The sequence below is a fragment of the Ictidomys tridecemlineatus genome, chromosome 2, assembly GCF_052094955.1.
Source record: "Ictidomys tridecemlineatus isolate mIctTri1 chromosome 2, mIctTri1.hap1, whole genome shotgun sequence".
Classification (NCBI taxonomy): domain Eukaryota; kingdom Metazoa; phylum Chordata; class Mammalia; order Rodentia; family Sciuridae; genus Ictidomys; species Ictidomys tridecemlineatus.
In genome coordinates, this window is record NC_135478.1 from 4,733,206 (window position 1) to 4,757,234 (window position 24,029).

Sequence of the window (24,029 nt, forward strand, 5' to 3'; positions counted from 1 at the left end):
CTTGTTCTCATTTCTAGAGGGGAGGGGGCGGCCCCAGCGGTAAAGGGTCCTCTATCCCTTTAAGGCGCCGCCAGACTCCGCCCGGCCCGCTAGGCCAGACCTTCCTAGCGAGGCGTGGGGCGGGGCTGGCGCTAGCCCTAAGGCGAATAATTTAAAGGGGCCGCGTGAGCAGAGCCGGGCGGAAAGCTAGCGGTGGCGCCGAGTGGATCCCGGTTGCGGCCCCTGGGTGAGTCCGGGTTCCATCGGCCCAGTAGGGACGTCCCCTTTGAGTATGGTTAGAGAGCTTTGGCTTTCCCAGGTTCTGTCCTGTTAAGAGTCCCGGTAGTTCCCGACTTTCTATTGCTCCCATCCTCCTAGTTCCTTGCGGATGTTTCCGCACCGTAGCCAGGTGCGCCTGGGGTGGAAGGACAGTAGACACTTAGGAATTTTCCAGGTAACGTCTCAGGGCCCGATGATTCCCGTGATTTCCTACTAACATTCTGTCGGTGTCGGCGCCAGAAACACCTTCAACGTCCCCGGAAAGTCCCAATAAGATTCAAGTATTACTCTGTATCTTCCGAGGAGCGTCCTTCCAGGCCCCCAGTAACGTACCCACCCAGCTCCCGGTTTTCCCATTAGTAGTCTTGGATTCCTCAGAATCTCGCAGTAACTTTCCATTGCTCCCCCAATAATCCCAGCGTCCCTGGTTACGCCTCCCAGCAATGGCGCCGGTTTCATTCCCAGAGCCCCAGTGATGCTCCGCACCGCCACCGACCCCATAACTTCTCGGGTACGTGACAGTAGACCCTAGCGTAAACCATTAGCACCTTTCGAGGCCAACCCACCCCCAGGACCCCTTCCATGGGAGCCTCCGACCGTATTCCCTCACGCCCCAGGTCCTGGGTCCTTCCGGGGACAGGCTTAGGCCAAGAGCCAAGTGTCCAGCCGACCTCTCAACCCCGTAGCTTGAGGGCTCCGGTTTCCTGGGGTGAAACATCCGATTTTCGTAGGGAGTACGAAGGAGGGATGCAGCCTAAGGGACCGGGGTCGAGACTGATCAATCTTGCAGAGGGTAGAGACGCCGGTATAAGGGCCACCAGCCGGAAGGGGCCATGCCGGGCGGGACCTGCCTGCGGGCTGCTGACCGTGCCGGGCTACCCTTTGGCCTCGGGGTGGGGTTGGACAGGCGGGGCGTCTGATTGGCCCTACTCGTAGGTGAAGGGAGCCAGGAAAGAAACCGAGACCCGCCTCGCTCCCTGGCCCGGTCGGGAGGTCAGTTTACCCTATCCCTCCGTTCCCCAGCGCCCCTCCAGCCGCTTCCACTCAACCCTAAGTGAATGGAGAAGCCACCCGAGCCGGAGGTACCTAGGGGGCGGGGCCTCAGGCAAAGGGCGGGGCTGAGGCAGGGGAGGGGCAGGTTCAGGTTGACGACTTGCGCGGGTTCCTTCTGCTCCTTGATTCCCCAGGACTCTGGGCTCTCAGACTTGCTGCCCAGCCTGAAGCAGTCAATGGAGGCCCCGCTGCAAACTGGAATGGTAAGGGGGTGTGGGGTTGTGAAGGGACTACAACTCCCAGCGTGCTCAGCGTGCGCCATCGCGGTCCCGCGATAACGAGAACTTGTCTGTTCGGGCGGAACTACGTTTCCCGGCGTGCACCGCGAGCCGCGGAGCCGCAGGAAAGAGTCGCGCCCCCGGGGAGGGAGCTGCGCTGGCCCATTCTGCAGATGGGGACAGCGAGTCACGGGCTGAATACGACTTCCTCGGGGGCGGAGGCGAAGTGGGATGAGACCCGGGACGTCCTTGCCCCCTCCGAGGAGGGCCCGGCCGGACGGACATGCGGTGCGCAGCCAGTGCCGTTCGTCCCACAGGTGCTGGGCGTGATGATCGGGGCCGGAGTGGCGGTGCTGGTCACGGCCGTGCTCATCCTCCTGGTGGTGCGGAGGCTGCGAGTGCCGAGTGAGACCCCGAGGGCCCCTCTGGGAGGACTGTGGGATGGGGCGCCGAAAAGCCCGGGTCTCCGAAGCCGGAGAGGTGGAGTTGCTGGAGTCTGCGCAGAGCTCAGAGCGCCCCTCTCCCTTCCTATCCCCAGAAACCCCAGCCCCCGAAGGCCCCCGGTATCGGTTCCGGAAGAGGGACAAAGTGCTTTTCTATGGCCGGAAGATTATGCGGAAGGTGAGTCCAGGACCCCCTGAGGCCGGCGCTGACCACACAGGGGCCCTGCCTTTTCCCTGTTTACACTTGTTAGTGGACACCCTTACCCGTCTTGGTTCAGGGCTCCTGGATCTGGCTCCCCTCTTCTCAGTTGACCCGTCCTCCCCTTAATTCTCCCAGGTGTCACAATCCACTTCCTCCCTGGTGGACGCCTCTGTCTCCACCACTTCCCGTCCCCGTATGAAGAAGAAACTTAAGATGCTCAACATTGCCAAGAAGTAAGACTGTCTTGGGTGTGTGCCTGGGGGCTGTCTCAGGGGCCTTTTGAGTGCTGTGTACACCAAAGTGTAGATATCAGGTTCGCCGAGCCCCGTGGACTGTCTTGGGAATCTTCCCACATAGGAGGGACATCCCGGGGCTCTCTTCTGAGAGGTCATGTCAGAGCTCTTGTTTATCACACGTGTGTGTGGGGTCTCTGTTCTTGAGGCTATCTCAGCGGTGTTCCCCTAACCACAGGGCTACCTCTGAAGGCTATTTGCCATGTTTTTAGGGATCCACACCTGAAGTCTCCCCATACTAGAAGGCTTATTGCAGTCGACCTCAAAACTTTCTGTCATCTGCTAGAGGAACCACCCCTAGCTTCCATTCTCCAGGGGTTAGAAAAATCTCCGCAGTCATTATACATCACAAGGCATCTCTTGTCATCTGCCTCGAGTTTCCGAGTTTCCGACACTAAGGAGGCTGTTTTGGGAATTTTTCTTCTCGGAAGACTATCTCAAAAACTTCTTTCACTAGAATTATAGGAAGGGGCCCCTTAAGTATCAAAGGGCTATCTCAAAGTGTCTGAGAAGGCTCTTCCAGATATATTTTTAAGTTGGGAGCTGGCTTTGGGGGTCCTGGCATCATGGGGTCCTTCACACCAGGGGGTCATCCCAGGACTCAATATGACCAGCCATAGCATCGCAAGGCTTCCTATGATTTGAGAAGGGCTATCCAAGTTTTCCAGGATCAGTAGAGAGTCTAATATCAGGTTTCTCTACATCATGAGGGTTGTATCCCCTGACTGCACACCCTTCAGGAGCAACCCTGATTTTTTTTTTTTTTTTTTTTTTTTTTTTGGTGCTGAGGATTAAATCCAGGGGTACTTAATCACTGAACTACATCCCCAATACTTTTTATTTTTATTATTATTTTTTTAAAAAAACTTTGAGTCAGGGTCTCACTAAGTTGCTAAGAGTCTTGCTAAGTTGCTGAGGCTAACCTTGAATTTGAAATCCTCCTGTGTCAGTCCCCCTGGTCACTGGGATTACAGACATGTATCACCGTGCCCAGTTTACCCTAATGTCTTAATGACTGTCAAAGGGCTATCCCAGAACTCTGTGACCTGAGAAAGGGCTAGTTCAAGATCTCTTTTGTCAGAAGAATTACTGTATTCAGATTTCTCTACATCCCTGAGTTTAACTCATGGGTCTGCTGATTCTAGAGAATCTGTCTCAGGGATCTTGTGCTAGGAGAAGGGCTATCACAGCAGAAACTGCAATTTGTGGAGAAGGACCCTCTTGCGTGATGAGAGGTGCTGTATCTGTATTCTCCATGTGTCATGAAGACTATCCCAGGGATCTCTGTGGCCTCAGAGAGGCTGTTTCAGGGTCCCTGAGACCCGAAAAGAAGGGGTATCTTAGGAAACTTTTATCTTTTGATTCTTTTTTTTCTTTTCTCCCTTATTTTAAAAATATATATATATTTTAAATGTTTTATTAGTTATTGATGGACCTTTATTTATTTATTTGTTTACATGTGGTGTTGAGGATCGAACCCAGTGCCTCACACATGCTAGGCAAGCGCTCTACCACTGAGCCACTAAAAATATTTTTTTAGTTGTAGATGGACAAAATATCTTTATTTTGTTTATTTTTTGTGGTGCTGAAGACCGAACCCAGTTCCTCACGCATGCAAGGCAAGCACTTTACCGCTGAGCTTCCACCCCAGCCCCTCTTTTCTTTTTTTTTTAACCTGAAGGATCTTTACAGAGAATATGGAGACTGTATCTGGAGTCTTATGTAACAGAAGCAACCTCAGAGGCATGCTCAAGCTAGGAAGACTGTTTTGGGAATCTACTCTGTGGCTATTGGAAACAAAATTTCAGGGCTCTTGTGACAAACAGACCTTCTTTCTTAGGTCTGCCCATGTTTTGGAAGCTATGTCAAGGTCTGCCAGGAGAACTAGAGGGTCCATTTTAGGGACTTATGACTAGTAGAAGGACAGTGTCAGGGCTTGATATCAGGGTTCACACATTTTTTCTGTAAAGGACCAGGTAATAAGCCTTTTAGGCTTTGCAAGCCACATTCAATCTTTGTCCCAGTTATTCAGCTCTGCTATTGTAGCGTGAAAGCTGCCGTAGATTTGTGAATGAACGAATGTGGCTGTGTGCAAACAAAACTTCATTTACAGAAATAGGTGACGGGCCTAATTTGGACAGTGGGCCAGAGTGCGCTCCATGTGAACCCTAGGAAGGGCTCTCTCAGGGCCTTAGGTCTGCCTGAGCCCTCTCTCTGCTCCCCACTTCACCCTGTCCTCCTACCAGGATCCTGCGTATCCAGAAGGAGACACCAACACTTCAGCGGAAGGAGCCCCCGCCCGCAGTGCTGGAGGCTGACCTGACTGAGGGTGACCTGGCCAACTCCCACCTGCCCTCCGAGGTGCTATACATGCTCAAGAATGTCCGGTCAGTGTTGGGGCGAGGGTGGTGTGGGAGGGGCCTGCAGCACTGGGACTGTCTGACCCTCTATGTCTCCCTGCCTCTACCACCCATCCAACAGGGTGCTGGGCCACTTTGAGAAGCCACTCTTCCTGGAGCTGTGCCGGCACATGGTCTTCCAGCGGCTCGGCCAGGGGGACTATGTCTTTCGGCCAGGCCAGCCGGATGCCAGCATCTACGTGGTGCAGGATGGGCTGCTGGAGCTCTGCCTGCCAGGGCCTGTGAGTGGGACGCCCGGGCCACCACGGGAAGCTGGGTACTGGAGATTGACCCTGGGGTCAGGCACTACTGTTGGTCCGCAGAGGTGGTCATCTTAGGGAGGGAATGGGGAATGGGAGGCCCTTCGGGGTGATCTGTGACAGTGCTGGCCAGGAGGTCTGGTGTGTTCAGGGAGGGGCCTCATGATGACTGGGGTAGGGGCAGAGGGGGCCAGTGGTGTGGTCAGGGGTGGGATGCCAGTTACCAGGGGAGGCCACCTGTGGTCAGTGGTCCCTGTGTCTCAGGATGGGAAGGAGTGTGTCGTGAAGGAAGTGGTCCCTGGAGACAGTGTCAACAGCCTCCTGAGCATCCTGGATGTCATCACTGTGAGTGACTGTTCGTGGGCAGCGGGATTGGGACTGGGAGGGAGGCTGGTTGTGAGGACTCCCGTCTCTCATTGGCCCCATGCTTGCTGCTGGTGGTTCCTGAAAGCACTGGCTGGAAGGATTGAGGGAACGGTGAGATGGCTCCCAACCCTTGACCTTGTCTCTCCTGATGCCTGCTCCCGCCCTAGGGTCACCAGCATCCCCAGCGGACCGTGTCTGCCCGGGCAGCCCGTGACTCCACCGTGCTTCGGCTGCCTGTGGAGGCCTTCTCTGCCGTCTTCACCAAGTACCCCGAGAGCTTGGTGCGAGTGGTGCAGGTCAGCAGGCCTTTAGTCTCCCTCCACACACCCCAGGGGCCCCACTTCGCGCACTAACCTCCACCCTAGCTGGTCCCAGGCATCAGTGGGGCGCAGCTCAGCAGCCGGCAGCCAGCAGGCCTGGAGCTGCTGCGCTTACACTGTGGTTATCACTCCTGGGCAGCAGACCTCTCCAGCTGCTGACTCCTCCTTAACTGCCTGGCCCATCCCCTCCCCTCTCTGGCCCCACCCATGACCCAGCTGCTGGCCCCACCCCTCACATCCTACAGATCATCATGGTAAGACTGCAGAGAGTCACCTTCCTGGCGCTTCACAACTACCTGGGTCTGACCAATGAGCTCTTCAGTCACGTGAGTTGAGAAGGAGCACAGTGGGTCGGGTGCAGGATGGGACTCCTGGGACATGCCATAAGCCGCTGTCTGTCCCGACAGGAGATCCAGCCCTTACGCCTGTTCCCTAGCCCTGGCCTCCCAAGCCGCACCAGCCCAGTGCGTGGCTCCAAGAGGATGATCAGCACATCAGCTACCGAGGAGCCACGGGAGACCCCTGGCCGGCCGCCTGACCCCACTGGGTCCTCACTGCCTGGACCTATAGGTACCCACGGTGACCCCCAGGGACTGAAGGCCAGCCCAGTCTAATCTCCTGCCTCAGCTCCCAGTTCTTTACTGAGTCCTGCAGATTCGACGTGAACCTTTCCATTCCCCCAGGAACCCCTTAGCTGGGTACCTAGGTCTGACTTCTGTCTGGTCAGGAATCCCCAACCTCAGCCTCAAGGACTCATTGGGGTCACTTTTCCTATTACCCCAGTCCCTAGGGACTCCCAGCTGACCCCTCTGCAGGCCCCCCTCCTAATCCTCGCTCTGGACCCAGGGGCTCCAATGGCCGGGGTCTGATCACAGGTCTCCCCCAGGGGACCCCACGAAGCCCACATCCTTGGAAGCACCCCCAGCCCCTCTGCTGAGTCGCTGCATCTCCATGCCAGTGGACATCTCAGGTTTGGAGCTGGGGACTCCGTGTGGGGTGAGGCACTGAGCTTGTGGATTCGAATTCAGGCAGGGCTGCCTCCAGCACTAACCTGTGGGCTCGGGATGTGACAGTGTTTCCTTGGGTGCCTTCGTTCTGGGTGTTCACTGGGATGACATTCTGCCAGCTGTGCTGAGAAGGGTGCGGAGGCAGAGAAGTCATGTCTGCCACCGATTAGTCATATCGGCCATGGCTGTGGCCGTCCACATGGACTTGGGGTTGGTCTTAGAAGGTGGCTGTGGTCACTCTTGAGTTTGTTTGTTTATTTGTTTGTTTTGTGGCATGGGGGTGGAACCCAGGGCCTCACACATGCTGGGGCAGTGTCCACCGTCGAGCCGCACCCAGCCGTGTCTTTACGTTTCTTCTGTCCCCCGTTCACTCAGGCTTGCAGGGCGGCCCCCGCTCTGACTTCGACATGGCATATGAACGTGGCCGGATCTCTGTGTCCCTGCAAGAAGAGGCCTCTGGGGGGCCCCAGGCAGCCCCTGCTCGGGTAGGGCCCTGCTCCTCTCTCTGCCCCGCAGTTTCTTTCTGGGACCCTGGCCTGGGTCTGGCCTGACCAAGGGTGTCGTCCCCCAAGGAGGGAGGCTGGGGAGGGCACAGCAGAGGTGACGGGCCCTGCCCTATGCAGACCCCAACTCAGGAGCCCCGGGAGCAGCCAGCGGGCGCCTGTGAGTACAGCTACTGTGAGGACGAGTCAGCCAGCGGTGGCTGCCCCTTCGGGCCCTACCAGGGCCGCCAGACAAGCAGCATCTTTGAAGCGGCAAAGCGGGAACTGGCCAAGCTGATGCGGATTGAGGTAGGTGGCTGGGGCGGGGGGTGGGGGGGGTGGGGGGGTCTGGGACTGGTGGTGGGAGGGGAGGCTTGACTGTGCCCCTCTCAACCCTTCTCCTTCCCCAGGACCCCTCCCTCCTCAATAGCCGAGTTTTGCTGCATCACGCCAAAGCTGGCACCGTCATTGCCCGCCAGGGGGACCAGGTGAGACTGAGCCCTGACCTCTACCCACGCACCCCCAGCACTCCCTCTGATCTGATCCCTGACCTTTGATGTGATGACTGACACCTCACTCCATGGGGTAGACCCTCATCCTGTGATCTTTACCTCCTCCCCTACACTATGTCCTCTGGACCCAGCAGCACTTCACCTCCAGTCCCCAGGGCCTTTCTCCTGGGGCCCCAGCCCCCAGATCTCTCCCACCTGCCCTGGCTCTTCTACGGCCTGTGTTCTCTGTGGGATGCTACAGTGCACCCCGTCATCTTGTCTGCTTCCAGCCCTGATCCCTGCTGCAATAGGTACTCAATCAAGGGGTGTGATTTGCAATCAGCACCTGGAAACCATGAGCCAGCCCCAGGGGTGGGTTCCAGGGTCTCCTGGAAGCACCAGGAGGTGTGGGAAAGTGTATCCTATTCACCCCTCCACACTGTGTCCCAGGAAACCGAGACCCACCAAGGGGAGCCCACCTGTCCATGATCTCATGGTCAGGAGGTGCGGAGGAGGAGGTTCTGAGTTGCACAGAGTTGAAACCCCAACTCTGTCCCAGCTCCCTGTATGATATTAGGCAAGTGATCTAGAAGGTTCTCAGCTTCCTCAGTCTGCGGAATGGGAGTAATAAGCAGAAACAGTGTTCAGAGATGTGCAAGGTTTACGAGAAACACAGGAAAGGGAGTGAAAGTTTAGCAGCAACTCACAGTGGTGGGGAAAAGGGTAGCTAGGGTAACACTTCAAGTGACATGACCAAGGTGTTGATACCCCAATACCACCTCTGGGTGAGAGAGGTGGTCAGTCCCCTGTTGGCTGGCTGGGGTTCTGGCACTTGGTAGGGCAGTCTTGCTGACTTCTGGAGCTGCTCATCATAGGGTGAGCCCCTTTGCCAAGAGGATGTTGAGTAAGGCCTGAGCCCACTGTTCCCAGTCCCTGGGGGACAGGCTGAGGCAGTGCAGGGCCCCAGGCCCTGCTTATCTGGGACACTGTTGAAGTTAACCCAGCCCTGTCCTGGCCCTCAAGAGACCATGCAGGTCTGCAATCCCAAGGCCTGCTTAGGTCTTCTAGGCTTTGTTAGAGACCATTCTGTCCTCCTCCCTCCAAAACTTCAGACCAGCCATTCTCAACTAGATGAGACTTTGCCCTGAGGGGTCGTTTGCTAGTGGCAAGAGACTTTGGATTGTCATGACATGGGTGGTACATTGGGTTGCCAGTGAGTAGATGCCTGGGATGCAAGAACACCAGGCCAGCATAAGGGAGTATCCACTCCAGGTGACCCCACTGGTGTGGGGAAGCCAGCTGCACATGGTTTCATGGAACCTCTATACAGGTGTTTTTATTTTTAATTTTTAAAAAGTATTTATTTGCTTATTCTAATTAGGTATATAGGACAGCAGAATGCATTTTGATTCATTGTACACAATTGCAGCACAACTTTTCCTTTCTGTGGTTGTACACAATGTAGTGTCACGCCTTCTGTGCAGTCATACATGTACCTAGGGTAATGATGTCCATCTCATTCCACCATCTATCCTGCACCCATGCTCCCTCCGTTTCCCTCCCTCCCCTTTGCCCAATCACAGTTCCTCCATTTTTCCCAGCCCCCCTCCAATATGGATCATCATCCACTTATTAGAGAGAATATTCAAACTTTGGTTTTTTTGGGATTGGCTTACTTCACTTAGCATGATATTCTTCAGCTCCATCGATTTACCTGCAAATGACATAATTTTATTCTCTTTTAATGCTGAGTAATATTCCACTACGTATATATACAACAGTTTTTTTTAACTATTCATCTATTGAAGGGCATCTAGGTTGGTTCCATAGTTTAGCTATTGTGAACTCAGCTGCTATGAACATTGATGTGGCTGTGTCCCTGTAGTATGCTGATTTAAGTCCTTTGGGTATAGACCTAGGAGTGGGATAGCGGGGTCAATTTGTGGTTCCATTCCAAGTTTTCTAAGGAATCTCCATACTGCTTTCCAGATTGGTTGCACCAATTTGCAGTCTCACCAGCAGTGTATGAGTGCGCCTTTCTCCCCACATCCTCACCAACACTTATTGTTGTTTATACTCTTGATAGCTGCCATTCTGACTGGCATGAGATAAAAATCTTAAAAGAGTAGTTTTGATTTTCATTTCTCTAAAGCCCATTTATTGATCCGGTTGTTTGTTTTTGTTTTTTTTGTTTTGGTGTTTTTTTAGTTCTTTATATATCCTGGATACTAGTGCTGTGTCTAACGTGCATGTGGCAAAAATTTGCTTCTACACAGGTTGACATCCTTAACCTGAAAAATCTAAAGCCCAGAGTGCTTCAAAATCCATAGCTTTTTAGTCCTAATCTGACACTACAAGTAAAAATATCACATCTGGCCTCACTGGAAGATCTGTAGTCAAGACAGATAACTTAGAAATAGCACATAAAATTACCTTACGTGTGTAAGAAACAAGTGAATCTCGTGCTTAAACTTGGGTCCAATCCCTAATATATTTAATTATGTATTAAATATCTAAATCCAGAAAAAAAAATGAAATCTAGAGCACTTCTGGTCCTAAGCATCTCGGATAAGAGATACTCAGCCTGTATTGCAAATGGGATCTGTGGTCAAACGGGTTTTTAGAGGCTCCTTGTGAACACTGTTAGCATAACCAGCTTTCTGAGATCTAAACAGGCACATAACATACTTCTGTGTGTTGACAAGTGGTAGCCTATTGTTGGTAGTGCCTGTGTATATCCGGGTCTGGAATTCTGTCATTGAAGGTTCTAGCAGGCAGGTATGTGTGTATACTCCTGGGCTGTGTCCTACCCAAGGACCCCTGAATGTTGTGGCAGGTGGAGCTTTGTTGGGTGCCAGACAGGGTGGCATGGTAGGTAGGGTAGGATCTTTCCTTCTCAGGGCAATTTCAATTCCTGATTTTTAAAGGGGTGGAAAGAGGAGGTGTCTGGCTGGTCAGGCTGATGCTAGGAAAGAGAAACCTGTGTTTACTGAGCAGCTGCTGTGTCCCACACCTTGTGCTGCCTACTGGACAAGAGGCTGGGAAAACCAGTGTGAACTCCGCCTTAGGGGAAGCTGCAGTTCTGACACATGACTCAAAGCATCACCCAGACCCTCGTAAAATCCTCAGGCTGGTTGCTACAAAGGAGATGTTCTAGGAACTAAGGATTCACCCCTATTTCTAGGATGGCGCCTCTCTCAGGACTCCAAGCTAAGGAGAAATGATGAAGAGCAGTTAACTGCTTAACTGCAGGAAAGGTCGTTCTAGGCAGAGAACAGCTTGTGTGAACGTCCTGTGGTTAATGCTTGCCCAGCATGTGGGAGATCCAGGTTCCTCCCCAAAAAATTAAAATGGAAAAAAGTTTTTCCAGCGTAGTGTAGGGAGAAGAAACAAAAGGAAACCAGCAGGGATCAAGGGCAATAACTGCAGAGGAGCAAAGAGGACTTTTATTGAGGGGCGGGGGTTGTGTTAGTCAGCTGTAATGCACCTCCCATGCAATTTAAAGGGCAAACTTTAGGGCTAAGGTGGAGCTCAGTGGTAGAGTACTTGCTCCAAACTCTGTCTGGCATTCAGGAGGCCCTGGGGTCTATATCCAGTACAAAAACAAACCCCCAAACACCCGGGAGTAAGGATGCACACCTGCAATCCCAGCAACTCCAGAGACTGAGGTAGGATTGCAAGTTCAAGACCAGCCTCAGCAACTTAGTATAATCCTGTCAAAAAAAAAAATAGGTATGTAGTTAAGTGGTAGAAGGCCCCTGGGTTCAACACCCCCAACCCTAACCCTACCCCCCCCCCAAAAAAAACACCTCTTAACTGTTTGTTTGTTTTTAATACAGAATTGTGCGGCCAGTTTACTTTCTCTAGATTTGCCTGTTCTGGACATTTCATGTAAAATGGAGTCATGCAATGTGTGGCCTTTTGTGTCAGGCTCCTTTTGTTGAGTGTGGCATTTTCGGGATTCCCCCATGCTGTGGCGTGTGTCAGAGCTTCACTGCTTTTGGCTGAATGAGCCATTCTATGGGTGGAGTGCTGGTTGTCCACTTGCCTGTTGACGAACAGTTTCCACTTTCCGGCTTTGGTGGAAATGCGGCTGTGAAGCTGATGGAGAGGTTTCTGCATGGACATACAATTTCATTTTGCCCAGTTTCATACCGAGAGTTAAATTGCTGGCTCATATGGCCACTCTATCTTTAGCTTTGGGAGACTGTTTTTAACTTTTGCCAGACTGTTTGCCCCAGCACCTGCGCCACTCACATCCCCACCAGCAGTGCTGAGGATTCCAAATTCTTCACATCCTAACACTTTCTGATTCTGGCTATCATACTGGGTATGAGGTGATATCTCACTATGGTTTTATTTTGCATTTTCCTAATTTGTGATTTTGATCCACTTTTCATGTGTTCATAAGCTATTTGAATAGCTTGTTTAGAGAAGACTCTTCCTAGCTTTTGCCTATTTTAAAATTATGAATCTTTTTTTTTTTTGCAGTGCCAGGAATGGAACCCAAGGTCTCACACATGTTTAACATAGAACACTCTATCACTGAGCCACACCCCCAGCCCACAGATTATGTTTTTTTTAATTATTATTGAGTTGTGTGTGTGTGTATGTGTATGTATACACTTACATACACACACACACACACAAATACAATTTTCTGTGCTGGGGATCTGACTCAGCCTTGTGCATGCCAGGCAAGCACTCTACTTTAGAGCTGCATCCCCAGCCTTCCCTATGTAGCTTTTACAGCCTCCCACTGTTTAGAAAATAATTAATGAGCTTAAATGTAGATTGAGTTCGGTGATCCGTTGGCAATGTCTGTCAAGTGCTGATTCAGGCAGATAGTCGTGCTACCTGTAGGTTCTACATTTGTGGATTTGGCCAACCAGGATAAAAATGTAGATAGGCCTATGATAGTTGTCTGTATGGACCATGTGCAGACCTTTCTTGTGCTTGTATTCTAAACAATACAGTGTAACAACCACTTACACGGCAGGCATTTACATTGTATTAGCTATTATAAGTCATCTAGAGATGACTGAGGTCTATGGGATGATGTGTGCAGGGTAGATGGAACTACATCTACCATTTTGTATAGGAAACTCAGCTGAGCATCGTGGATTCTGGTATCTAATTACAGGTGCCAGAACTAATTACAGGTGGATACCAGGGGAAGACTGTTGCTCATATCTAGTATATTCCCTCCTTTTATTTTTTCTTCCCAACATATCCTTCTTTCATCTTCCCTGGGTGCACTGGCCTGGATTTGGGGAGGGAGTGCTGTGGCTGGCTGGGTCTGTGCTCATCTCCCAGCCCCTGTCCCACAGGATGTGAGCCTGCACTTCGTGCTTTGGGGCTGCCTGCATGTATACCAGCGCATGATCGACAAGGCGGAGGACGTGTGTCTGTTCGTGGCACAGCCAGGGGAGCTGGTGGGGCAGCTGGCGGTGCTCACCGGGGAACCCCTCATCTTCACACTGCGTGCCCAGCGAGACTGCACCTTCCTGCGCATCTCCAAGTCCGACTTTTATGAGTACGACTGGGCCCAGGGTTGGGTGGGCAGAGCGCTGGGACCAACCCAACCCAACTCCTCTCAGTAGTGGGAGAAGCAAAGACCTCATCTGTCCACCCTAGTCCCAGAGGGGCAGAAGGGAGCTCCCAGATCTGGCCTCTCAGGGCCCTTTTAAAGTAATTTTGTAACTGGGCATGGTGGTGTGCACCTGTAATCCCAGTGTTTCTGGAAGCTGAGGCAGGGGGATTTCAATTTTAAAGCCAGCCTTAGCCACTTAGGGAGGCCCTAAGCAACTTAACAAGACCCTGTCTCAAAAAATAAACTACCAAAGGGTTGGGGATGTGGCTCAGTGGCCCTGGGTTCAATTTGCAGTACCACTGAAAATAAAATAATTTTGAACCCTTCCTGTTTGACCCCCAAGCTGTCACCCACTTTCTCCACTCCCTCTGAGGTGTTTCAGGGGGCCCCAGCCCATGCACACCCTCCTGTTGCCCGCAGGATCATGCGTGCACAGCCCAGTGTGGTGCTGAGCGCTGCGCACACGGTGGCCGCGAGGATGTCGCCCTTTGTGCGCCAGATGGACTTTGCCATAGACTGGACGGCGGTGGAGGCCGGACGAGCGTTGTACAGGTGTAGCACCGCAGCTTCCCCCTCTCCACTCAGGGCCTGCCTACGCCAAGGCCCCGACCTTCCCTGACCCACCCCTCTCATCCCCACCCCAGGCAGGGTGACCGCTCTGACTGCACCTACATAGTGCTCAATGGGCGGCTGCGCAGCGTCATCCAGCGTGGCAGCGGCAAGAAGGAGCTGGTGGGGGAGTATGGCCGTGGGGACCTCATCGGAGTGGTGAGCAAGGCCCCATCCCTGACCTGCACTCTCCTAGTCCAGGCCTCCCAGTACCCCTCATCCCTAATCTCTGTTGGCAGTCACCCCTTCCCCACCTCACGGGAGGAGTTTGACGTACTCCACTCTCAGTGTACCTTCAGAGCCAGAGTCAGAAGACTAATCTAATCTAATCTAATCTCTGTCCTGTCCCTATCTCCGGAGCACTATGTGTTGTGGGCGAGACAAGATTCACTCCGCTTCCATGTTGGGGGACCCTATGGGTAGGGTAGTGAGGCCCCGGGTGCCTGTGCTTGGCTTCCCCTCCCCTCCCCTTCCCGGGCCTCCTGACTCAGGCAGCCCCAGTCATGCACATGGCCCGCAGGTTGAGGCGCTGACCCGGCAGCCGAGAGCCACGACGGTGCACGCAGTGCGCGACACAGAGCTGGCCAAGCTCCCAGAGGGCACCTTGGGCCACATCAAACGTCGGTACCCGCAGGTGTGGCCCCTTGTGGGCAGGAAGATGGGAGTGGAGGCCCTAGATGGTGGGACCTAAAGCAGGGCTTCTGAGGGTGGGGGTCTTGGGGTGGGACCCAGGTAACGGGAACTCCAGACACCCCAATAGAAATGGGAAGAATGGGGCCCGCGTGGTCACTCTCTGGTTTCACTGGATCCCTGGTCTCCACACCCCCAGGTTGTAACTCGCCTTATCCACCTGTTAAGCCAGAAAATCCTAGGGAATTTGCAGCAGCTGCAAGGACCCTTCCCAGGTGAGAGCAGACCCTGCTGGGCTATGTTGGGGGATGTAGTTCGGCGCCCAGGGCATGCTGGGAAGTGGCATTCAGTGCGTAAATCTTGTGGGGTTGACACCAGAAGTGGAGTCTGAGAACCGATGCTTGTTGGGGCTTGGAGCTCGGATGCCTGTGCATGCTGGGAAACCGAGCCCTGGACCCCGGACGCTTCTTATGGACTCCTAAATGTCCGTAGCGCTCCAGGCAGAGTCTTAAGCAATGAATCTGCCCCTGGAATGGAGTCCGCATCCTGACCATTCTAGGAAGGGGGTCGTAGGATGTGACGGCGGTGGAGCCCGTGCGATGGCGTATAGGGCTCAGCGTGTGCTAGGAGGTGGTTGCTGAAGTTCCTGGCGCACTGCCGTCCTAGCCTGTGGTTTCTGTGAACTGAATACTTGGGAGAATGCGCTGTGCCAAAATGTGGGCCTAAGGTTCTACATTATGGCAACCCAGTTCCCCCTCAGCCCTGTCATTGGGCCCCCCTTGGGAGGATAGGGGCCATGGTGGCACGAAAGACATAACGTTAAAATTAAGAGAAAGAACAGATGTCAGGAGCCAACAAGTACAGTGAAAAAGCAAGATGGGACCATGATGCCGCCTGACTTCTGGAGGGAGAGAGAGGGAGGCTTCTCTGAAGACAGGGCCCAGATATGGGAAAGAACTTGGAAGGTGAAGTGCATAGGGCTTGGTGACTTTGAAGTGCTGCTGGGAGGAGACTGACTGAAGGGAGAGATGGGGTGGGGCAAGTCACATAGGGGTGTGGAACCTTGAAGGGCATTGGACCTTAAGGCTGTCACAGAAGGGGAGAGCTGAGCAGCGAGGAGGCAGTGGGTGAGGTCTGGGCAAGAAATGGGGGCTGCTGGCTCGGTGCCAGATGTTGGTGGGGAAGCTGGGCGGGAAGGTCTGGTAAAGGTGTGTTTATTCCTCATGGTTTTGTGTTTGGATGCAGGAGTCCAGGTCAGAATGGGGTGGGGAAAGGGCAGTTCTACACACCCCCAGTGAATCTGAGTAGTTGTAGAGTCATGCAATGGTCCCATTGAAGAGATTACTGCCTAAAGTGGAGGTTAGGTGCCCAAGCTTTAACCAGAGAGGTGGGTGAAGGTGTGGGCCAGGCCTGGCGCCCTGGCCTGCAGTGTGGTGGTGTCAGGGCGTGGCGCAGCCTGGGAGGAGGGCTGCAGCCTGGAGTAGACGGGGAGGATGGAGAAGGAGGTCCATCTCTCCAGACGCAGATTGCATGGCAAACCTCGTCTATTGGGTTCTCAGCAGGCTCCGGGCTGGGTGTCCCCCCACACTCGGAACTCACCAACCCAGCCAGCAACCTGTCTACGGTGGCCGTCCTGCCTGTGTGTGCTGAGGTGCCCATGATGGCCTTCACACTGGAGCTCCAGCACGCTCTGCAAGCCATTGGTCAGTGAGGGGAAGGGGTGTGGGCGAAGCAGGCTGGGAGTCACGGGGGCCGGCCGGTCTGTGCTGTGTGCAGTGAATATGGGCTGGGTACTGGGTGAGTGTGTGGGGACAGGCCCCGGGCCACATGCTGAGTGACAGGTGCTCTCTCCCGGGAGAGGCTCCAGCCTGTTGACTAAGGTTCCTAACCTTCTTTCCTCACCTACCCTTAGGTCCCACACTCCTCCTCAACAGTGACATCATCCGGGCACGCCTGGGAGCCTCTGCGCTGGATAGGTGCGTTGAGGGTGGGGGGCATTGCAGAGGAGAACCAAGAGGGTGAGGGACATGTCTGGAGCCTCAGACTCTGGTCTGGTTGGAGGCTTTGAATCAAGGAGCATGCAGCCTACCCATGAGTCATTTGGGAGACAGTGGGGTGGATCCCAGTCTAAGGTGTGAACTTCCATTGTGGGGGCCCGGGTGTCTAAGTTCTCCCCAGCAGTGGAGCCATGGGATCTGTGAGAGGGGAGGGTTCATGACCCCAGACAGTCCCAAGATGACCCTCTGCCATCCCATCCTAGCATCCAAGAGTTCCGCCTGTCAGGGTGGCTGGCGCAGCAGGAGGATGCGCACCGCATAGTGCTCTACCAGACAGACGCTTCACTGACGCCCTGGACCGTGCGCTGCCTGCGTCAGGCTGACTGTATTCTCATTGTGGGCCTGGGCGACCAGGAGCCCACTCTCGGCCAGGTCTGCAAGCCATACTCAGTAACCCCAGACCAGGACCCCATCCCTGCCCTCCTGTAGGCCACGTGCACCTATGTGACTTGGTGTCTAGGGACCCAGGCTGGGCTGGGCAGAAGTGGGGAAAAAGGTGACCTTCCGTTCTCCCTGTTCCGCAGCTGGAACAGATGCTTGAGAACACTGCAGTGCGAGCCCTCAAGCAGCTTGTGCTGCTGCACCGTGAGGAGGGCTCCGGCCCCACGCGCACGGTGGAGTGGCTCAACATGCGCAGCTGGTGCTCGGGGCACCTGCATCTGCGCTGTCCGCGCCGACTCTTCTCCCGCCGCAGCCCTGCCAAGCTGGTAAGGGCCCTAGGCGGAGCATGGCCTCTGGGGACGGGGTTGGGGGCTGGGGCGGGGTTGTGCCTTCCCCATGCCCCTGACCATGGCTGCCATTCTCTAATCCTCTGTCCTAGCATGAGCTCTATGAGAAGGTTTTCTCCAAGCGAGCAGACCGGCACAGCGACTTCTCCCGGTTGGCGCGGGTGCTCACAGGAAACACCATTGCCCTGGTATTGGGCGGGGGTGGAGCCAGGTGAGTGGCGGGGAGCTAGCTCCAGAGGCGGGGCCTGTGCATAGGCTTCGTTGGGTGGGGCTAGGCGCCTGAGGAGCGGAGTTTAGTCCCTGGGGAACCCCAGGGGTAGAAGCTGCTTGGCTATGGGGCAGTTGGGATCTGGGGAGCTTCTGAGGGCACTGCCCAGCGGATCTCCAGCTGCCCCCTCCTCCCCTGCAGAGGCTGCTCACATATTGGGGTGCTGAAGGCACTAGAGGAGGCAGGAGTACCAGTTGACCTTGTGGGTGGCACATCCATCGGCTCCTTCATTGGGGCTCTGTACGCAGAGGAGCGCAGTGCCAGCCGCACTAAGCAACGAGCCCGGGAATGGGCCAAGGTGTGTACTGGGGTGAGGGTTGTTATATCCAGGAACACTGAGACCTGTGATTCCCCCATAACTTGACATGGGTAGGGAGGGGGTTTCCAGGCTCAGTGACCCTGCCTGGTTTAATTTGTGGACACTGCCTGGACCCTATATAGAGATACCTCTGGGACCTTGTGACCCCTCTGTGACTTCTTGGCTAGCAACCCTAGTTCCCATCCCCAGGCTAGAGCAATCCAGACCCTTAGTGACCACTTTGTTAGTGGTCAGGGGTAACTATGTCACCATCCCTGTATGCTCCTGGCTCACCCCTGACTCCTGATCCCATTGTGACCCCAAGAGACTCCCGTTTGGCCCCTAGAGCATGACTTCAGTGCTGGAGCCCGTGTTGGACCTCACGTACCCCGTCACCTCCATGTTCACCGGTTCGGCCTTTAACCGCAGCATCCACCGTGTCTTCCAAGATAAGCAGATTGAGGTACACTGACCCTCGCGCCCCACCCTGCCGCCCTCCCTGCGGGTGTCCCCTCCCCTTCCCTACCTTGGTCCTTGTCCCCATAGGACCTGTGGCTGCCGTACTTCAACGTGACCACAGACATCACCGCCTCAGCCATGCGTGTCCACAAAGATGGTGGGTCATGTCCCACCTGGCCCTGCTAAAACGGCTGTGGCCGTGTGGGAATGGGGGGTACTTAAGGGAGGGCAGCTGAGCGTCTGGGACGTTGTTAACACGAGTGACCGTCCACCCTGGCCCAGCCACCGACCACTAACCACCACCCACTAATGCCCCGGAGGCCCCAGGTATGTCCATCTTCAGGGGTGGGGAGCCAGCAGGCTTGCCGGGCACCTCACCCCCTCCCGCCGTCCCCACAGGCTGCGTTTGGCGTTACGTCCGAGCCAGTGCCTCCTACTGCCCCTACCTGCCCCCACTCTGCGACCCCAAGGACGGGCACCTGCTGGTGGACGGGTGCTACGTTAACAACGTGCCAGGTCAGCGAGCCCACGGGGCTGGCCGGGCCTCCGAGCGTGTCTGAGCGTGTCTGTGCGTGTCTGTGTCTGTGTGTCCCAATGGGCAGGCTCCCTGTGGCGGTATGTGCGTGCCAGCATGACGCTCTCAGGCTACCTGCCCCCGCTGTGCGACCCGAAGGATGGGCACCTGCTCATGGACGGCGGCTACATCAACAACCTGCCAGGCAAGTGGCTGCCTGCATGCACTGCACACGCACTCGCTGGCACACGCACTTGCAGACCTGAGCAGGCAGGAGTGTGAGGTGGGCTCAGAGAGGACACACTCAATCCCACAAGGTGTAGATACATGAGCCCATACAGAGACACGAGCCCACACAGAGACACGAGCCCACACAGAGACACGAGCAGATAGCTGATGTGCCCATGAATAGCAGTGTGTGCAGCCACACACATGGTACATCTGTGTGCTTGTGTGTTGTGTTAGACATAAGTGGAGGCACACACACAAGGAACAGATTTATGCACAAATACATGACACATAGCAGGGAACAAGACTCTTACACATGCACACCAGGTATATGTGCCCATGTGTTCTCTATGCGTTCATGTGGTAGATAGCACGCACATGTTTGCACAGACATGTGCACAGATAAACACATGCATGGATGAAATGGCATTTATCTGCACATGCCAGGGTAGTCACCTTCATCCAGCATGCGCCATCCAGCGTGCATGTGTGTACATGTGTGGATAGAACTAGGAACCTACATGACCAGGTTAAGTGTTCTTTCACACACACTGACTTTATGAGTACAAATGAGAGGCAGACAGGTGTACAATTTAGAAAGTTCACACCCCTCGCTGGGCATGGGCAGGGGCCTGTAATCCCAGCAATTTGGGAGGCTGAGGCAGGAGGATCCCAAGTTCAAAGCTAACCTCAGCAACTTAGCGAGTCCCTAAGCAACTTAGTAAAACCCTCTAAGTAAAATATAAAAGGAAGATGAGGGTGTGGCTCAGTGGTTAAGCACCTCTGGGTTCAATCCCTAGCACCAAAGAAGTTTCACACCCTTGGGCCAGGTGCAGTGGCCACACCTGTAATCCTATCTAACTCGAGGCTAAGGCAAGAGGATCACAAATTCAAGGCCAGCATGGGCAACTCAGTAAGACCCTGTCTCAAAAATAAAAAGGGCTAGGGGTGTAGTTCAGCACTCAAGCACCATGGGTTCAATGCCCAGTAACCATTCCCACATGTAAAATCTCATGGCCCTGGAATATGATGTGCAGGTAGACCTGAATTGGCCACACTTAGGCTCGCAGTCCCACAGACCCAGAGCTAGCAAACTGCAGCCCCTAGGCCAGTGCTGTATGTTGTAGGTGGACATTGTATTGGGATAGCCATGCCCAGTTGTTCACCTGTTCTCTGTGCCACAGCAGCAGGGTTGGATCATTGGGTCAGAGATGGTGGCCCACAGAGCTGGGTTATTTTTCCGGTGGCTCTTTGCGGGCTCCGCATGCACTCCTGCCACCACTGTGGATGCACTCTACAGACTACCCACTGCCTTAGCACACATATACAGGGGGGCTGGCACGCGTGGACCCAAACATAGGCAGGCCTAGGCATGGCTACAGAGAGGCAGGTACACCCAGAGGCAGGCACCTCGTGTGGATGCGACACACCTGCCCAGCACTGTGAGCTCACAGGAGAAACGTGCAAAGTCTGATGGAGACTCAGTGTCTTCTTGGGCTGGGTGTAGCCATAGGACATGTCTTTGTGCCCCAGCCCCATTTGGGGGCCTTCCCAGGGGCACAGACGTCACCATCCTCCCGGCCCTCACCCTCCCTCATCCCTCACCTTGCATTTCCATGCCACTTGCATGTCGTTTGCATGACCTTTTGCATGACCATTTGCATGGTGTTTGGGGGACTGGGTTGAACATCCCTGCCCTGGGCCCTGGTGGGGAGCAGCCTGCTGACTCCCCGGCCCCACAGCGGACATCGCCCGCAGCATGGGTGCCAAAACAGTCATCGCCATCGACGTGGGGAGCCAGGACGAGACAGACCTCAGTACCTATGGGGACAGCCTGTCTGGCTGGTGGCTGCTGTGGAAGCGGCTGAACCCCTGGGCAGACAAGGTGAAGGTTCCAGACATGGCAGAGATCCAGTCCCGCCTGGCGTATGTGTCCTGTGTGCGGCAGCTTGAGGTCGTCAAGTCCAGCTCCTACTGCGAGTACCTGCGCCCACCCATTGACTGCTTCAAGACCATGGACTTCGGGAAATTCGACCAGATCTATGTGAGCCGGTGGAGAGACTCTTGCCTGCTGGGCATGAGACCAGTGTGAGGGGAAGGATTCTAGGGCTCTGTCTGGAACCTGTGGGAAAGAGATCACAGATGGATTAGTGATGTCTGCAGTGGTTGTACCCAGGAGTATGGCTGAGCATGTTCTGTGTTTGAGCTAAGTTTCTTGTTATGTGCCAGCTGCCCTGCCTGAAGCACTGTAGTGATTTCTAATGCCATTTCTGTGTGGGTGGGAATGTGAGTGGTGATCAATTAGTAATGCCTGCCACAGGTGTGGGAAAGGGATAAGCAGTGTGTATCATATGCCGTTGACCCTGAAATATGTCACAGCCCCTGCCGACTGGAATTAACTATTGGATGGTGACCAGAGGCCCTGAGTAAAAATGTCTGATATCCTTTCTGGGCTCTCAGGGAACATATGCTGTGATGGATTAGTGATGCCTGCTTTGGGCACAGGGGAGGGTGACATCCACAGATGTCCTGCATATTTGCAGACCTGGAGATATTTTTGCTCGCACCCTCCTGGGTCATTTGGTACCTTGCACACTGTATGGGACTGAGGGGAAAATAAGTGGAGAGGTTGGTAATGCTGGGTGGGGGCACAGACGGGCCATGAGGGGCCAGTGTGCTCCAGATGGCTGACTCTGAAATAGGTTTAACCTCAGATGCCCACTTCCCAGAGCATGAGGCACTTGAGGGGCCAGAGAAGAGGCGGGCAGAATGGGGATACTCAGAGGGGTGGCAGGCGTGGCCCCAGCCCCTTGCTTCCTGCAGGATGTGGGCTACCAGTACGGGAAGGCCGTGTTTGGAGGCTGGAGCCGGGGCGATGTCATCGAGAAGATGCTAACAGACCGGCGCTCTACAGACCTCAACGAGAGCCGCCGTGCCGACGTGAGCCTGTGACCCTCTCCCCTTAGGGCTCCTCTGGCTCTCCCCCAGACCACAAGTGACTCAGTGCCTCCCTTGGTTTCCCTGAGCCCCTCAACATGCACTGGCTCCTGAGAGCTCTGTCCCGGGGTCCCCTGTGAGCCCCAGGCCCGCGGACCCCACTCCCAGAGGCTCACCAGGGCCGCCCACAGGTGCTGGCCTTCCCAAGCTCTGGCTTCACTGACTTGGCGGAGATCGTGTCGCGGATTGAGCCCCCCACCAGCTACGTCTCCGACGGCTGTGCTGACGGTGAGGGCTCGGGGACCCCGGGGCGGGCTGGCTGGAGACGGCAGACCCTGGGTCTCGGCTCACCTGCGCCCACTCCGCGGTCCAGGGGAGGAGTCGGACTGCCTGACGGAGTACGAGGAGGACGCGGGCCCCGACTGCTCCAGGGACGAAGGCGGCTCCCCCGAGGGCGCGAGCCCCAGCACTGCCTCGGAGATGGTGAGAGCCCGCGGCCCGCGCCCAGGCCAGGCCCGCACGGGGCTGAGGGGCCCGAGACGTGGGGGGTGGGTGCTGTCTGTCCCAGGGGCCTCCTGTTCGGCCGCAGACACGAGGTCTGGGCTGGGAATGCCACATGTTGGGTGACATTGTGGGGCTTCACACTTGGGAAGCCCTGCTGAGTAGCCTTCGCTGGATCACAGACGTGGAGGAGAGGCAGCGGGTGCAGCATGAAGTGTCAGTGTCATCTTGCTGGACAGTGATGACCCTCAGGATCTTGGGGCTTCTGTGGAGCCACATAAGCCCTGGGGTGAAAGCTTTGAGGGGGTGGGTAACTCAAGTTAGGGCTGGCATGGAGATGCCTCAAGCTGGGTGTCCCTCACCCTGAATGGCATGCTGACTTGCACTCAGCGGCCCCAGGTATCAGGTCCTGTAGTGGATGACATGGCCGTGTGACCTGTCCCCACAGGAGGAGGAGAAGACAGCCCTCCGGCACCGGCGCTTCCTGCCCCAGGAGCCTCCCAGCTCAGCTGCAGACACTTGAGGACGTCCCCAGGGTCCCGTGCTCCGGACCTGGCTGGGGTTGGCCTGGGGAGCTGGCGCCCCCTCCTGCTGCTATGCCTGTGACACTCCTGGGTGCCCCAGGGCCTTCACACTGGACTGACTTGCCCTGCCCCAAGGGGAGGGCAGTGCTGCACTGATGACCCTCAACTGACTGTGTCCCCCCAGTAAACTCACCTCTTGGAAGTGACCTCATGCCGTCTTTGGGTCTGGGAGGCACCTCACCCACCCTCGTGCCCAGGGGTCTGGACTGGCCTGGAGCCTGTCCTCCCACCACTCTGCGGATGCTTCCCTGCACCCACCAGGTTCCAAGGCTCTTTGGGACCCCTCTCGCACACACCCCACCCTGTCCCTGCTAGGTTTCTGTGGCCTCTGCCCCCCTGGGTCAGGCAGTATTTCGTTGCTGTGACAAGTAACTGAGGAAGAAAGGCTCTTGGCTCATGGGTTCAGAGGCCTCAGCCCACAGCTGGCTGGCTCCGTTGCTTCAGGCCTAAGGTGAGGGAGGGCCTGGTGGCGGAGAGCTGCTCACCTCCCTGCAGCTGGGTGTCACCTCCCGGGCACACAGAGACACAGAGGTACAGACACAGGGCTCAAGAACTGTCCTCTAGGGGCTCCCAGGCACTGTCCCTACTGTGTGCTCATCTGTCCTGTGTGCAGCAGCTTGAGGTCATCAAGTCTGAAACACAGAGGAAGGAGCCAGATAGAGTCCCCAGGGATGCCCTGTAAGACTCCTTCCCTTCCCTAGGTCTCCCTCCTACACTTCCTACCAGCTTCCAGTGTCCATTCTAATTATTAATTCATCAAATGGATTAATCCACTGATGCGGTTAGAGCCCTCATCAGCCAGTCATCTGGTTGAGTCTTTGGGGACAGTTC

General features: G+C 55.2%; 1 protein-coding gene across 14 annotated transcripts; it reads left to right on the forward strand.

Moving 5' to 3' along the window:
- Window positions 1-89: 89 nt before the first annotated feature.
- On the forward strand, window positions 90-23,344 carry Pnpla6 (patatin like domain 6, lysophospholipase). Of its 14 annotated transcripts, none has more exons than XM_078034866.1 (37): window positions 90-226; window positions 434-582; window positions 678-769; window positions 1,195-1,340; window positions 1,446-1,514; window positions 1,847-1,934; window positions 2,068-2,150; window positions 2,310-2,407; window positions 4,714-4,854; window positions 4,949-5,108; window positions 5,391-5,471; window positions 5,660-5,788; window positions 6,058-6,138; window positions 6,220-6,382; window positions 6,699-6,782; window positions 7,195-7,304; window positions 7,443-7,610; window positions 7,712-7,789; window positions 13,123-13,328; window positions 13,806-13,937; window positions 14,030-14,153; window positions 14,515-14,628; window positions 14,824-14,899; window positions 16,184-16,327; window positions 16,537-16,600; window positions 16,885-17,053; window positions 17,206-17,388; window positions 17,502-17,620; window positions 17,819-17,975; window positions 18,322-18,438; window positions 18,522-18,591; window positions 19,037-19,153; window positions 20,919-21,220; window positions 22,000-22,116; window positions 22,305-22,401; window positions 22,487-22,596; window positions 23,063-23,344. In XM_078034866.1, the coding sequence occupies exons 4-37, from the start codon at window positions 1,317-1,319 to the stop codon at window positions 23,135-23,137; spliced, it is 4,050 nt and encodes a 1,349-aa protein (XP_077890992.1). In that variant the 5' UTR covers window positions 90-226; window positions 434-582; window positions 678-769; window positions 1,195-1,316; the 3' UTR covers window positions 23,138-23,344. The 14 variants fall into 14 exon arrangements, 13 of the variants coding, with proteins under 13 accessions (XP_077890992.1, XP_077891011.1, XP_021586622.1 ...); XM_078034885.1 differs by having other exon boundaries at window positions 1,282-1,340; XM_021730947.3 differs by lacking the exon at window positions 434-582 and having other exon boundaries at window positions 96-226.
- The last annotated feature ends 685 nt before the right edge of the window (window positions 23,345-24,029 follow it).